This window comes from Lissotriton vulgaris, chromosome 9 (genome assembly GCF_964263255.1).
Source record: "Lissotriton vulgaris chromosome 9, aLisVul1.2, whole genome shotgun sequence".
NCBI lineage: Eukaryota > Metazoa > Chordata > Amphibia > Caudata > Salamandridae > Lissotriton > Lissotriton vulgaris.
In genome coordinates this window covers 138,879,693-138,895,998 of record NC_141697.1, presented here as the reverse complement: position 1 = coordinate 138,895,998, position 16,306 = coordinate 138,879,693, and the positions used below count along the sequence as shown (strand labels likewise).

General features: G+C 46.3%; 1 protein-coding gene across 1 annotated transcript in view; it reads left to right on the top strand.

Annotated features, from left to right (window-relative positions):
- Positions 1 to 16,306, top strand: part of CAPN3 (calpain 3) — a 421,844-nt gene that overhangs the window by 273,056 nt on the left and 132,482 nt on the right. Inside the window, exons 12-14 of the mRNA XM_086937210.1 lie at positions 4,974 to 5,143; positions 10,324 to 10,335; positions 11,280 to 11,488. Coding sequence (XP_086793336.1) covers positions 4,974 to 5,143; positions 10,324 to 10,335; positions 11,280 to 11,488 — 391 coding nt within the window. The remainder of the gene's footprint in view (positions 1 to 4,973; positions 5,144 to 10,323; positions 10,336 to 11,279; positions 11,489 to 16,306) is intronic.

Sequence of the window (16,306 nt, the reverse complement as noted above, 5' to 3'; positions counted from 1 at the left end):
CTCACTATCAAGAAAGAACTTTAATACAAGTCCCAGACATTTTCTAACCTTTCTTTGGATGTTGGAAGAATAAACCAAAAGAATACAACATTAGTAGCCAAGTAAAAAAAAATAAAGGTGTTCATGGATAGTAGTGTTTTGGGATTTCTACAGCAGTGGGGCCTACAACTCACACCTTGACTGACTGACGGCAGAGCCACTGGAATTATGCTATTTTGTGGCAGTTGCCTTTTCCACATAATTATGGATTTGGCGCATTTGCCTAAGATTACTGCTGCCTAATCTAGACATTGTACCCCAAAGAAATGTGTTTCTAGCACAAACTGATCAAAAGGTACTAAAACACAAAAACACATGTTGCTGCATAGTGGAAAGTCCTTCACAAGTCTTGGTCATCTTTCTGTTGCTCATAGCTTTATTTGGGTGTCAGATTGGTACTAATGAAGTGAACCTTTGCCCAGACAGTGTTAACGTGTAATAATGACAAAACAATAAAGTAACAGTATTCAATGTGAAGCATTATGCAGCATAATTTACCTTTTCCTGCTGCATAATTCACTAGTTCCTTCCGCAAAATGTAGCCCTTCTCTGCAGCATAATTCCAGGTGTCCTTACTGAAGGACATTTTTGTTCCTTGGACATCTTGTGCTTTTGTTTGAATTACCATCTCATAAAATGCTGTAATGTACTGATTTTGAACAGTTGGCACAAGATTGGTTAGTATACTAAATCGCCTCAGTCAGTCACATAGCCAAAAAACTAGGGGGCATATTACCAAGGGCCTTTTCACCGCTTTAGCAGGACTTTTGCCCGCTAAAGCGGCGAAAATTTCAACGCCCAATTACCAAGCTGTTGCTAACACCAGTTAGCGACAGCTTGTAGGCGATAGCGAGCATTTTGGGGCCCGCTTTGCATGTCAGCGATAATTCTCGCTAATGACATGCAAAGTGGGCGTGACAAAATGTTAGCATGAAAACAGTCGCTAACATCGCTATCGCCTATTACCTACAAACACGAAGAGATGGAAATATTCGTGCTAAGCGCGAATATCTCCAAAAGCTAACGTCTGCTAATACCAGTTCTTAGCCATGTTATCCAATGGGAGGTGGATAACATGGCTAAGAGCTGTTTCACGCTAATGCGTGAATATCGCTGTATTGTCAGCGATATTCACGCATTTCGCCTGATTTTTATCGCTTTTGAGATAAACCTTGCTAATAGCAAGTTATCTGAGCGATAAAAATCGGTGAAGCGCGGCGATAATAATTTTGCCGCTAACCCTACTTAGCGATAAATATCGCTGTTTGTAGGTAATATGCCCCTAGGTTCTTTATTGACAAAATATTTGGCTGAGAAAGGTTGCCAAAAAGGTGACTTAATATGGTGGAAGCTCCTTTTTTCCACTACTCATTGTATACTCAGCCAAGTTCTTACCCCTAACACTTTGTCACTCCCTAGTTGGTCTGTTGGGCTACCTAAATAAAGATGAAGGTATCTTAAAATTACATTTTCTTTGATGATCCTTATTTAGGAAAATCAGTCCTGCAGGCCTGAGCAGATTAGAGTCAGGTAGAGACCACCTATAAAAAACAACTAAAAGACTATTTCTGAAGTATTTTTCCTGTCGATTTTTGAGGGTATGGTTTAAATATACCTCGCCCAGAAAAAGGAAGGTCAAAAATACCTGCAACAGCATTTTGTTTTTACAACTATATTCTCCACAAACAGCTTTGAGATCCAGAGTGCTTGACTCCTGGTGGTTCACAAAATAAGAGTCGAGCCATAATTGGCAGAATCGTCTTCTCTTTTCGAAGGGGCCACAAAATTAAATTTGCTTCACACAGATGTCTGTCATGCCCCTACTATTATTGTTTTTCGAAAAAATTGAAAACTTCGCTTTTACACCTGTTTTAGTATCCTCCTTACAGCTGTGATAGCGCCATGATTGCCCAGCTGAGGTAACTGTTTGCACTTAAAAAATATGAAGGCTCAAGTTTTCATGGTGGACTACCATCTATCCGTAACTACTCTTCAAGTTAATAATGTTCAGGATTTTCGTAATCATTTTCCTTGAACACTAAACTTTAAAAAATGGTTTAGAAGACATATATATACATATATTTGACTAAATCTTATTCGCGCAAGGAACTGGCTTGATTTTTTTTTATTAATCAATGTGTTTGCTGATTGCTTGGCGAAGATGTGTGCATGTTTGTGTTTGGCTATATGGGTGGGTGAGGTTGTGAATGAAGGGGTTGGTGGATTATTATTGGTGGGTGAATGTGAGTGAAAATACTTACTGAAGGTGGGTAAATGTGAGTGAGTGGGTGGTTAAAAGCCGTTGAGCAGATGGGTTTAGTTATGTGTCAGATGGTTAAGGGTGAAGGAGGTGTTTGTGTCGTTTGTAGGTGACCTCTGTGATATCCTCACAAACAGAGGTTAATGTTCTTACAGTAAGGTTGAATTAAAAAATAAATGTGAAGGTAAATGCAGCACAACCAATAAATAATTGAAAAAAAAATAGTTGGATGAGTGGACAGCTAGATTTGAACGAGTGTGAAACCGCGAAGGACAGATCATTTACTAAAGCAAGGCCTTAAAGGGGCTGACCCAAACCAGCCAATGACAGAAGGGGGCTCATCCTGTTGCCTCTCTGCACACTGCTCATGAATAAAGGTCTAGAGTGCTACAGACCTAAACAGTCCTGCAGACTAAAACATCAAGGGGCACATTCAGTGAGTGTCGTCAAAATAAATCTCAAAACTCCACCTGGCGACATCAAACACATGAACATGTTAAAATTTCTATTGTTAATTTTTAGACCAAGTAGAAGGTTTTGATCTATACCAGATGCCCCTTTTAATGCTTCCAATTCTCACGGCTCTGATGGCATCAAGGCCCATAAACGAAATCACAAGAATTCTTGTGACTGTTTCCAGTTGAAGGAATTTTCTTAAACTGTGGTTGTGATGGGCCTGAGGTGAAAAATCTTAAACCCTTTACCTCCCTAAGTTAGATACAAACTAGTTTTAAAATTCTGTGCTGGGATTTAATCAGATTAAGTCTCACCCTGCCTTTTGAACTATCAAACGGGTGCTGAAAACAGACTACTTGGCGCAAACCAGAAGCAAATCGGAGGACTCCATTCTAAAATGTGAAGCTTAAATTAGTGTGGTTCCCTTATAACACAGATGAGGAACCTAATACTCCCAGCTTCATATGCTTGGGCGAGGGATCGGAAAAATAAAGAAAGGTGGTCTGTCTCGCTTCAAGGCTCTGAGGTTTGCGGGTAGAAACATGGAGAGAAATAAGAAAGGAGAACTGGGAGAAAGGTGAGGTAAAAAGTAGGCACAAATTCCATGTCTCCTACCTAAAGAATTGATGTTTTAGGTCATGGTCATGGAATGAAATAAACAGAACATTGTATTGATGAAATAGAGAAGCGTGTGGTCTATAGTGCTTATGCCTTATTTGCCTGGGCGAGGAAGGCTACAGGCGACGTTTGAGCTGGAAGAAACACAAAGACAACAGCAAAACAGGCAAGCCAACAGCTGATTCGTCTGATGCTCAATCTCTCTCCTACCACTGCACGACTGCTCATCTATAGGCTGACCCCTTTCATAGCTCAGTCATGTGAGCACAGTCTCTTCCTCTTCCCCCACCTAAATTGTGTCCTGCTGGCAGGTGTAGTCTACGTGTGCAGTGATGCGCCATATTATCCTTAAGGTGACGTGAAATGATCATAGTGCAAAATTAAGTCATCGCCCACCTCTAAGATGGCAGCTCAGAAAATACAGAGCATTCATTTTTGTGTGTCAAATTATGGGCTGGGTCAGTGAAGTTTCATGACTTCTAATTATATTATTTCGCTTAATGCCCTAAACTTGTGGTTCGAAGTCAGTTTTACTTTAGAACTTTGAACACTAGATGTCCAACACCGCATGCACTTCTGTGTGGAAAGGCGTATAAGGTGGTGAAAGCATGGTGGTCTAAGCGGTACAGTTACCGCGTTACAGATGCTGGTACAAATCATGTAGTTGGAGGTGCTGGAGATGTTGCAGATGCTGCTGCCAGTCCTGAATTCCTGCTCAGTTTGATGTAACTGAAGGCACAGCAGCAGGAGAATCTTTACTGGAGGCACAGTTACCCCAGAAGAAATGGTTCCAACTGTGCTCCAATGCAGGCTTCCATCTGCCCCACATCAGTCTCACTATAATCAACAGCAAGATCTGCACAGAGAGGGCAAGGCTAACGTGGGGATGGGGCTTATTTAAAAAACAACTGGATAGAACAGGTGTCATCCTGAGCTCAGACTATTTTAACAGGCTAAACACCACTGCAAAATGTAGACCTGCCCAATATGTATGTGGGCTTGCACAGCACGCAAAGTACAAGGACACATAAAATGAGCAGTGCCTGAAAGGGGGAAAATAAAGTCAACTCTCTATGTATTATTTGCTAAATGTCTTGGCTGCTCCAGACCGAAAATTGTGAAAGACAAAAGAGATCTTACTCTTTTTTTACGTGATATGGAGGCAGCGTACATTTTTAATGGTATGGACTGCCGGAGCCCTTTCATATCTTTGCAAGACCCAAGGCACACATGTAAGTATTGTCAAATCCTGTCACGTATTGGGAAATATCTTTGTGAACGTGATCATCTATAGTTGAGGACAATATCGGTGCTTGTAAGGTTTGACTTATTAGCAAATGTGTCCACGCATTTCTCTTGCCAGCTCCCTCAACTTTAGAGTTCCACAATTTCAGGCTTTTTACTTGATCAATTTATTTCATTCATCCATTCATTAATTTTTTCTTTTCTCCTTTCTTTTTCTTTTCACTTTTTTTAACGTTAAATCTTTATGACAACTGCCCTCGGTTTACTGAACGGAGTGAAACAAATTATTAAACTGGGTTGATTTCTCCGTTTCAGCAGATTTGTCCTCCTTACCTTCTCTTCTCTGATGTTGCAGACACCTTCTGGACCAACCCTCAGTATCGCCTGATACTCCTGGAGGAAGATGATGACCCCGATGACAACGAGGTCCTTTGTAGCTTCCTGGTGTCACTGATGCAGAAGAATCGCAGAAAAGATCGCAAAGTAGGCGCCAATCTGTTCACGATTGGCTTTGCCATCTATGAGGTAAGTCGACTGCTGAGTACTTTATCTTTGAGTCTTCTTTTAGTGAATTATGACTGTTTCATATGCCTTTTCTAAGATCTACAATGTATGCTTCTACACAGAGACATCCACATTTTAAGTAGGATTAGCGCACAATTCCAATACAAGGGCCACCATTCTATATGAAGATCATATAGAATTGTGCATAGTTCTAGTCGTTCCATGTGAGCAAAGAACTGTAACACAAGCTTGGGGGAAACAGCAGTCAGCCTGAAGGAATTCTCACCTATGTTATGAAAATGCACTCAGTCCAACATTCACTTAAGTACCTTTTAGCCCAACATCATGAAAAGCATTATTTCATTTCCAATAAAAAGAAACATTTTGGGCGACCATAAAGCCAATGACGTTTTTGATGGCTGTATGACTATTGCCACCAGCTGGCGAAGACATTGAGCATTATGATCTACCTACTCACCTTAAGGTTTCATTGCTGTATTTCTGTGTAGCTTTATCCTCCACATCACTTCCTTTAGTCTTCTACTTCCTCCATATCTTACAACACTGGCTCCGTTTGCTGTAAATATCTGCCTTTCTTGAATCTTACTATCGTCTTTCTTATATACTTCAGCTAATACTGTTGTAAAGTGGGCAAAAAGGCGACTTCTGGGCTGCATATAAACGACATAAAAATAAGAGTGCAAAATATAAAACACATTTAAAAAAATCCAAACAGCCCTATGACAAATAGAGTTTCCAATCGATGCTGAAAGACTGAGGCTGCAGAAAATGGCACTGTAGCTAAAGAATACCCTAAAAAGAGTAATCTAAATCTCCCCTGCACACAGCAGAAGGATAATGACTGTCTCTCTGTCTAAAAAAATCAAGGATTATCCGTATGATGGATTTACAGCTTGGAGAGTTATTTATGCTGTTAAAAGGATATCCACAATCAGCAAAACATTAATCACTGGCTTAAAATACAGCCTATAAAATACAGGAAAATTAGCTGCATGATAAAAGTCTACTGAATGAACATTCAGACCTTGAGACTGGCATATAAACAGGGTAGGATTAACATTCGTCCACACAGAACATTCTAGGAACAGAATGGCATGAAAGAAGGAGTAAAGGTAAGGGAAAACCAGGTCAAGATAGACAAAGAGCCCTGAATGAGGATCCAGGCAGGTCTTCGAATACTTTCTTAGAGAAGGCTTGGCAGTGAAGGATGGATTTAATTTCCTTCCTGAATTTGAAGTGGTGTAGCTGATGCTTGACATCAGGGGTCAACTAGTTCCATGATGAAGATGCACACATACTTAGCATTTATCTTTGAAGGCTTTTTTGTTGAGACCAGTGCACAAATGTGGTCTAGTTTGGGACGGAATCTTTAAAATGGTGTAACTCTACTGAACACATTAAGGTGGAACTGTGCTGTCCTTGCCACTGCATTCACTCGTGAAGAACAAGACACTTTGTGATCAGGTCAGAGAGGGAGCTTTTCTCAGTGAGTCTAGCCATCTGAATGGGGGTGGCTTGGGTCAACATTGCCAAGGATTAGAACTGCAGTTTTAGATTCATTAACACATAAATTGCTCCATCGCTTCCATTTTCAAATGGAAATGAAGCATGAGGTGGTGTATCTCATATTGAGGGTGCTCTCCTGGAGTCTGACCATGATCTGAGTGTTGACAGCATACATCTGGAACAAAATTCCAAATGTATCAATATCTAGCAAGGGATCAACTTAAGCACTTAATAGCCACAATGATAGAAATGAACCCTGGTAACCCCACAAGAAATGGGACACGTATCCAGTGTGAACCTCCAATGATTGATCTGTTGAGTATGATTGTGAAGAAACAATTTAGTTCATTCAAAAGCTGTGCCCTTTATTCCTGGGTACTTTTTAGGTCTTGCAGACCTAGCGTTGAAGCGCGCATGCGCTGCTCGCTCTGCAACGCTTATTGTAATCGAGGAGTTTCAGAAGTGGAGTTGAAGCCCCGCCCATCATTCTTATTGGTTGGCGTCATCGTTTATGGTAAACGCTGGCCTCTGATTGAAAATGAGGCTTCTTTGTTACCGCCCTGTCTCCTTTTGCGGACATTGCGCTGGGACGCCCTGTTGCTGGGGCAGCTATGCTCTGTATAAATCTGTTTAATAATAATAATTTTGAGACAGCCCATCCGGACTGGATCTTTTAATTGCGGGGTTATCCAGTGTCCTTTTATTAGTGGGTAAGCACTTTTTTTGCTTGTTACATTGGTGTCCCTGACAGCGGTACAAGCAGAAAAGGGGCTTGTGAACCGCCGCTTTCCTGTTCAATTCATTGAAGCTGCGGGACTGACTGTTCAGGCAGAGGGAACTCAAGCTCAGCTTCGCATCAGCAAACAGTCTCAGCGCGCCCGCTAACCGCCCCTCCACCATCCCCGCCGGCCATGGAGTGGAGAACACAGCTTCCGTCCTGATAACAATGGCGGAAACAATAATCAAGCATGTGGCAGCGCCAGCACTGTATACTCAGACATTTACTACTGATGATTGTTACGGTAATAAAGGCCACTACGGGCTCACTTGCCTTCCTTCTCAGGCCCCCTTTACCGAAGCTTAGAGCAGCTCAAGAAGAGGCAGGCCGCAGCTTTCACCGGAGATAAGAGGGCCTGTGCTTCAGCCTGCTGCTGCCTCCAGCAGCGCACTTCCGTGTTCCTAGGCATGAATTCTGCCTCTCCTAAGCATGCAGCCTGCTTGCTGTCCCTGTTCTTCAGTTGGAGCGAGGGGGCCGGTGTCCACCCATGCTCCGGCTGTCATTTGCACCCACTGCAGGCAGGAGACAGTCATTGTGTTGGAAAAAAAAACACATACTAGACCCTTAATACTGCCAGCCTTCACAGGCACGAGCGATGGTTATGTATTTAACTGAAAGCATATGCCGGAGAAATAAACATGTTGCCTCTTAAAGGTGCTACAGTTACCGCTCTCCACGAAGTGTTAAGCAATACATTCAGTATTTAAAAAAAAGAAAAAGCTATGTGATCCTCCTCAGCCTGTCATTTGCAATGCAATAGGTCTTTCACTTGCAAGGGTTTGAGCTATTGGCAATGTAAATGACAATGCCTTTTATTTATGTGTTGGGTTTTAAAACAGATGAATAAAAGGCATTGTCATTTACAATGCCAATAGCTTAAACTCTCGCAAATGCGAGACCTATTGCATTGCAAATGCTTGTTTAGTCCGCCGCCAAGAATATTGTGGACACTGCACACAGGTCCAATACAATTAGAGCTGTGGGTTTGATTGCAAATTCCAGGCAGCTGCTCTCACATCTTGTCTAGAAAAGCATCTTGCTAAATAATTGCATAAACAGTCCCTCTGAAACAGGGATTCTTAGCTACATTTGTAATTAAGGTTCCTGTTATCCCCGCAGTGACGTATTTGTTATTAATAGATCCCAAATTGTCTGCTACATAGGGTGTCTCTGAGTGAGTTCTCTGACCGCTATTCAACCCAACAAAGTGTTCCCTTTGCCAGTGTTTAGTAAGTACTGGGGGCTTGGCCTGTGAGGTCCAGGTGATGCACTCTTCAGACTTAGGGCCTGATTACTGTAGCAGAAGCAGGACCACCCGACTAGAAGTCGACAATCCTGCTGCTCTAAATTACAATGCGACCGCCTTCACGGCAGTCGCAATGTGTTTATTTTCTATAGCGGGATGTCCCGGGGGTTGCAGCACACGCCCCAGGAGAAAATTAACTCTTTAAAAACACCCGGCACCGTCTGGCAGGTACCCTGCAGTTCCTGAAACATGGTGCACGGATGGTTAGGGGACATCAGAGGTGCCCCCCATTCCCATAGCGGAGGGCCAGGGGAAGTGGCAAGTAAGAAAGGACACAGAGATACACTAAAGAGGGGGGCAGAGACAGAAGGAGGAAAAAAAAAGTAATGGAGAGCTCTGGACAAGAAGAAGGAGGAGGTATAAAGAAGGAGAGGACGATGCAGAAGGACGAAGAGGAGAAGCGTGAGAAGCAGAGCAAGGACACTGTAGCAGGGAGACGTGTCGGAGGAGGACACTGAGGAGACCACAGCCAGAGATGAGAAGGCCTAGCAAGAAGACCAACACTCCAGGACGCTAAGACAGCCCAATGGCGACCAGCCCGAAGTTGAGGAAGAAGACACCGGTTGTGAAGCAGACGAAGACACATGGTATGAGGAATGGTGGGTGCCACTAGCATAGACATAACGCAGAAACTCTTGCCTGGGTCTTCTGTTTTGCTCCGAGTCTGACCGGTGAATCTGGAAACAAAAGAAACAGATTTCACTTAGAGAAGCGCTGCAAATGCAACATCCGAGTGATACCTGAGAACAGTAACTTTTATCTACTATTGTTTTGTTCCCCTTGTTCCTGTTTGGCTTCCGAACGATTCTTGTAACATAGACCTAATGAAGTAATCATTCGCAAATCAGAAAAGCCTCTGAATATCTATTTCTGCCCATCCCTCCAACCTCTGTCAAGTTTTCCCCAAACCATGGAACAGAGACAACTGGTTTGTTGTGTGCCTTGTCTTTTTATCAGCAACCCTTTGTCTTGGTGGTTCATAGCTGTCAAACTGGTGGGGTGAGGTCCAGGAAGGCAATTTCCCAGAGTGAAGTCATTCGTGGTCCAATTGTAATAAATGTCTGTGTTCAACAATGAGTTTTGTTTTCGTTCATTAGTCAAATGTTGATTTTATTAATCAGTAAAAAAATTCTTTGTGAGATGGGGGTTGCAAGATGTGAACATGGTCACCACTGAACCATACCAGTCCTAAACCGTCCTACACTACAGCCAGTGCATAGCCCACAACATTCACTCCTGCTGTCTCACACCTGTCTAATTGTTTGTACACAAACCGTTTAGCAATTTAACACTGAAAAAACTCTCTAGTAACTACACTCAACAAACATCAAAAAAACATCACTACTATAAAAGGGTGGTTCCTTCAGTTGGATGGATGGCCTTTACTGCATCCTCATGAAAGAGTTCCCGGGGAGAGAATGTGCTCTGATGCCAAACAGTGGTGGTTGGTGCTATACAAATGCAAATATCTTAACCTGGACCCTGTTAATCATGAGATTAAGCTTGAAATTTGTGTGTTGTTATTCTGGAATCAAATCTGAGCCTCTGCCAACATTTCTAACGCCTGCTCTTCTTTTCTTTTCCTCCAAGGTGCCAAAAGAGGTATGAACATTCAGTGCCAGAGGAAGAGACGAAGATCCTGTTGTTTTATTCCTTTCTCTATTTACAAACTTTCAACATCAAACCTTGCTTTGTTGTGCCTCTCCCAAATGCATGTTTCATTTGTTTTCGTCCATGTTTATATTTGTTGTTTTCAGTCACCACTGATGTTTTGGTATACAAATATTTCCGGTGCACTTGGAGCAGTTTCAACTGTGTACCACTGGTCTTCATCAGGTTTTATTTATTGAACACCACTTTGCGAGGCAGGCTCTCAAACCCATCTTCGCAGGTAAACTGCACTAACAGATAGATTTAGGAGCTTAAATGTAGGTTTGGGGTTCGCAAAACACGAACTTACTCTTGCAAATGGATTTACTCAATCGTAAAATTACACCAGTGTGGTGCAATTGTATGCCAGGTAACCTGCTCACAAGAGAGTGAGCGTTCCAGGGTGGGGATACATTGAAAAAAAGGTGCACGAACACAAAGAAATGTGCAGGTTTGTGAGTATTCACAATTCTTTGTGAGGAACAACCACCCTGGGTACGATTGGAGGTTTACCTCCGTCAAGTGTAGGAGTGAAATGTGTACCGGGGATTGGAACGGGTGAGAATACCCCCAGCTTTGTTACTAATGTAGGGGAAGGCAATATTCAAGGGGAGAAAAATATCTTTCATGTGGATAAAAAAAATAACTGTTTAAACCGCAATATACACCAGCTACATTTACTCATGGGTAAATACTTATGCTTATTCCTAGATTGCAACTTTCCAGGAACACTCCTGGAAATTTTGTGAATTAAGCAAAATCTTAACGTTACTCCTAACATCGAAGTAAAGAAACAGATGAACAGTTTAGCATCACAGCATTTCCCAAGCGGTGTGTGATTATTGCACAGAATGATTCTTCGTTGTGTAGAGACATTGTCTAAACCTTTCTTCCAGATGCACGGCAACAAACAGCACCTTCAAAAGGATTTTTTCCTCTACAACGCTTCTAAGGCCCGGTGCAAGTCATACATCAACATGCGGGAAGTTTCAGAGCGCATTCGACTTCCGCCCAGCGAGTACGTCATCATCCCATCAACCTATGAGCCGCACCAGGAAGGCGACTTCATCCTCAGGGTGTTCTCGGAGAAGCAAAATCTCTCAGAGTAAGTTCGAAAGTCAGGGGAGAGCGCCATATCGACAGAACTGGGTATCTAGATTTGAAAAGGAGGTGTGAATGGCGGTAAACACTTGTGGTGGTGTCACATAATTATAGTCTCAAGACATTTCTGCAGTCTCCTGTGTGACTTGAAACTTTTGCATTGTCTAGTGTCTACTCAAAATGTGACTTCTGTTGCAGACCCATGCCAACCATTGAGCCATTGCTCGTACTGCTATTAAAACCGAACGATATTACAGGTGTAGAGTGTAGTGACTCCCTCCTGGGCCTCATTTGCGCTATAAAGGACCACAAAAACACAGAAATAAAAACACTTAGCTGCCATTATTCACCCCTCACCATCTCAGAGTTTAAACCAGTAGGTTCTTGAGTCTTCACCAACAGCAGTCGTTCACAACTGTACTATTAATAACGAATAGTACTTTACATTTCGAATTGTCTACCAAAGTCTAGTTGTCTTGTGGGTTATTTTTAAGGGACCAACCAGGGTAGAGAAAAAGGTCTCTTTGCCCATTCCTGCATCTCTTGCCATCAACAATGGGCATCTGAGACGTTTCCTTTGTTCGATGATGCACACTAGGGTTTCGAGACCTATTGTGACTTCAGTCACCCAATGACCCACCTCACCCAGTTTGGTTTTATTCATTGATGAGTTTGGGGAAACAATAAGTCGGGTGACCAGGGTGGATGGCCGTCCTATGCAGGTTGAGTTGGGTTAACCTTAGGACGAGCACCTCGCGCAGACCAACCTGAACCAGTGCTGGGCTACGCCGACCATTCACTGCAGTTTTCTGGAACTGGTTGCATCTGAAAGAGACACTTTAGTGATGTATTCCTTACCTTAGAATATCCCCAGCCGTCAGACTGGATCCGGAAAGTTTTGCTTAGCAGTACCCCTGCGCGTCAGTAGGTGGCGTTGTGCACGTCCACGTCCATCCCTGGCATCGTCAGCGCCGAGATAACGTCTTGGAGAGTACTTAGGCTCCACCTATGCCTGCTGACGTCAGTTCTTTCTTTTTCCGAGCCAGCAAGCGCAGATCCGGATTGAGCACGTACCTCAGTCACTTTTTGACTACTCTTTTGAGACTTTTGTCTCCCCTTTCTTCTCCTGGTGCACGTAGGGATGCCCGGCTTTAAGTCTTGTGGGTCGTGCCTCCGTAACATGCCGGCGACGGACCCCCACGATGTGTGCCTCTACTGCCTGGAGACCGACCACAAACTATCTCGACTGTCGAGACTGTTGTCCAATGGCCCCGAAGGCCTTGCAGGAGCGGGGCCAGAAGTTGCAGGAGGTCCGGCATTCCTCTCACCGCCGCTCAGGGTCTAGGGGCCATTCCCGGGACCGCTCACGGGACCAGAGCCATCGCTCCTCCAAGTCTTCGCCTTCGGATTCCGGTAAGCGACGCCTTAAAAAGAAGTTGAGGCAGCATGTACGCTCTCCGATGTCCCCCCGTTGCTCCCTGGAGGCGGACGAGGGGAACAGGTGCTCCGCCCCTGCGGCTTCTTTGGAGCCAGGGAGTCCCGCGGCCAACCGGCTATACCCGGGTCCGACGGCGACTCGCAAACAGATGCAAGAGTTTCTTGCTACCATGGACTGCCTTTTTAGTGCCCGCCTTCGTGCCCCGTGGTCCCATGTCCAGATCCCACTGGCCTGGCGGCTCCGCCACCGGCGCCTCAGGATCCCACGCTGCTGGCTCCGGCCCCAGCACCACGACGTGCAGTGCTGCCGGCTCCGGCGCAGCCCCTGGCTCCTACCCAGGCCCACACTGGGTGCTGTTTATCCCACTCCTGCCCCGGTGCCAGGACCATTTTGTTCCGGCATGGGATCTGAATTGGGAATTCTGGCCCGGCCCGTTTTTGGCACTGTTTTCAGAGCCATTCGTCCCATCTCCGGCTCCTACGCCGAGATCGGTCGCCTCTATGCTGGAGGCGAACAACGACTGGGACGGGTCCGAGGACCCCCCGCCCAGCAATGTGACTCTGAGCAAGATTGGGTGGACGACCTGGAAGACGTGGGCAAACTAAATGTTTCTTCTGACCAGGGGTTTGCCTCTCCTCCGCCTACTATGAAGAAGAGTGCTTCCTACACCGTAGTGCTTCATTGGGCTGCGGAGGCTCTCAATCTCGACCTCCCTACAGTGGCCCTCAAGACCAACCTCCTTACATAGGTGCTCCAGACGGCGTCTGCATCGTCTGAGCCACTGCTCCCTTTCAATAAGTCCCTTACCGAAGTCCTCTTGGGCACTTGGTTGCGGTCGGCAACGGGGGCGCCAGTGGATAAAAACGCCGCCAGGCATCGTCGCCAGGCGTCATCGCCTGGCGCCTGGTTATCCCGCCTTCCTGACAACTCACCCTACGCCTGAGAGCCTGCTCATTCAGGCCTCAACATCACAGAGTGCCTTTCCCACGGTTCCGCCGGATAAGAACTCTAAAAGGCTGGAACAATTTGGCAAGAGATTGTTCTCGTCGGCCAGCTTAGGGCTGCGTTCGGTTAACACCACCTGCTTGTTGGGCCGTTACTCCCACTCAGTGTGGGATTCCGTGGCTCAGGTCTTGCCTTAATGTTCTGAGGAGGTCCAGGCTGTCCTTTCCCAAGCGATTGCAGAAGGTAAGGATACGGCAAAATTTGCCATCAGGTGTGGTTTGGACACCGCTGATTCATTGGGCAGGGCAATTTCCACAACTGTGGCGTTGCGGCACCACGCCTGGTTGCGTTCAACTGGGTTCTCGTCCGATGTCCAGGGCTCGCTCATGGACATGCCCTTTGATGGCTCCCGCCTCTTTGGTGATAAGGCTGACAGTGCCCTAGAGCGCTTTAAGGACACTCGGGCCAAGGCCAAGTCCTTGGGTCTTTCTACTAAAAACCTTGCCACTCCTGAGTTTCGTTCCTTTCGTGGCCCGGGTAGGGGCACCCAAGCATGCTCCTCCCCAAAGCCTGTGCTAAAACAGTCCCAGCGTGGCCACAGTTTCTGCCGGGACGGGTCTGGGTACCAGCGTGCTGGTCAGTCCACCTCCAGCCCCGCTGCTTTCGCCTCCAAGCCTTTCTAATCCAAGCTTCAGGGAGCACACCACGCCGGTGGGTGGCAGGGTCCGCCACCACCTCCACCGCTGGTGCGAAATTACATCGAACAAGTGGGTGCTGCAGACAATCTGCTAAGGTTACTCACTCCCCTTTCTGTCCTCCCCTCCGGCCATGCCACCTCGGTACCACCGCATTTCGGGGGATCATTTGGTTCTTCTCCGTCAGGAAGTCACGGCCCTCCTGGCCTAGGGGGCCATCGAGTGTGTTCCTGGTCAGGAAGTAGGGAGTGGTTGTTATTCCCACCACTTTATGGTACCCAAAAAGGACATGGGGGCCTGCGCCCCATCTTGGACCTCTGGGAGTAAATCGCTTCCTCCGGAAGGAGAAGTTCAAGATGCTGACTCAGCACCTGGCTACCCTGGCCCCTGGAGACTGGATGGTGGAGTTGGACATGCAGGACACTTATTTTCACATCCCTGTCCTGCCGGCCCACTGGCGCTACCTGCCGTTCACGGTAGGCTAGGAGCATTTTCAGTTTTCCGTGCTCCCTTTCGGTCTTACCAGTGCCCCTCGGGTGTTCACGAAGGTGATGGCGGTGGTCACGGCTTATCTGTGCAGGTCAGGGGTGTCAGTCTTCCCCTACCTCGACGACTGGCTTTTAAAGGCAGGCTAGCCCTAGGCAGTCATCAACCACCTCCAGACTACGGCTGACCACCTGCATTTGCTGGGATTGTCCGTCAACGTGTCGCACCTGAGTCCCTCTCAGAAGCTCCCCTTCATCAGAGCAGTTCTGAATTAGATGCTGTTTTGGGTTTATCCTCACGAGCAGCAAGTCCGGGATATTTTGGCTATGATTCCGATCTTTCAGCCTCTATCCCGGGTTTCGGTCCGGACGACCCTCCGGCTTCTGGGCCTGATGGCCTCCAGCATACTGCTGGTGACACATGCCAGATGACATATGCGGGCCCTGCAGTGGGACCTGAAGTTTCAGTGGGCACATCATCAGGGTAACCTGTCCGATCATGTTCAGATTTCGGAGGGCACTGCACCACAGTTGCAGTGGTGGCTCACAAATCGGGATTGGGTCAGTGGCAGATCCCTCTCCCTTCCCCAACCGGAGCACACAGTGGTGATGGATGTGTCCCTCCTGGGATGGGGAGGACGCTTGGGGGAGGCGGAGATCAGAGGCCTCTGGTCTCCAGCGGAGTCCTAGCTCCATATCAACCTTCTGGAGCTGAGGGCGATCCGACTTGCACAGAAGGCATTCCTTCCCTCTGTCCAGGGAAGTGTGGTGCAGGTGTTTACGGACATCACCACCATGTGGTATTGCAACAAGCAGGGCGGGTTGGGATCCTGGGCCCTGTGTCAAGAGGCCCTGCATCTCTGGACATGACTGGAACATCAAGACATTACCTTGGTGGTTCAACACCTGGCCGGTTCTCTGAACGCTAGGGCGGACAAACTCAGCCGTCGGTGCATGATGGATCATGAATGGCGTCTGAACTCGAACATGGCGCAAGGTCTCGTTCTGAGGTGGGCAGAGCCTTGGTTTGATCTATTCGCCACCGAAGAGAACACGCAATATCATCAGTTCTGCGTGTTGGAATTTCCAAGGCGACACTCGCTCTGAGACGCTTTTCGTCCCGAGTGGAGTTGGGGTCTGTTGTACGCCTTTCGGCCTATACCTCGTCTGCCCAGAGTGCTGGAGAAGATCAGGCGTGACTGGGCCCAAGTCATTCTTGTGGCCCCGGACTGGGCTTGGAGAGTATGGTATCCCGAGCT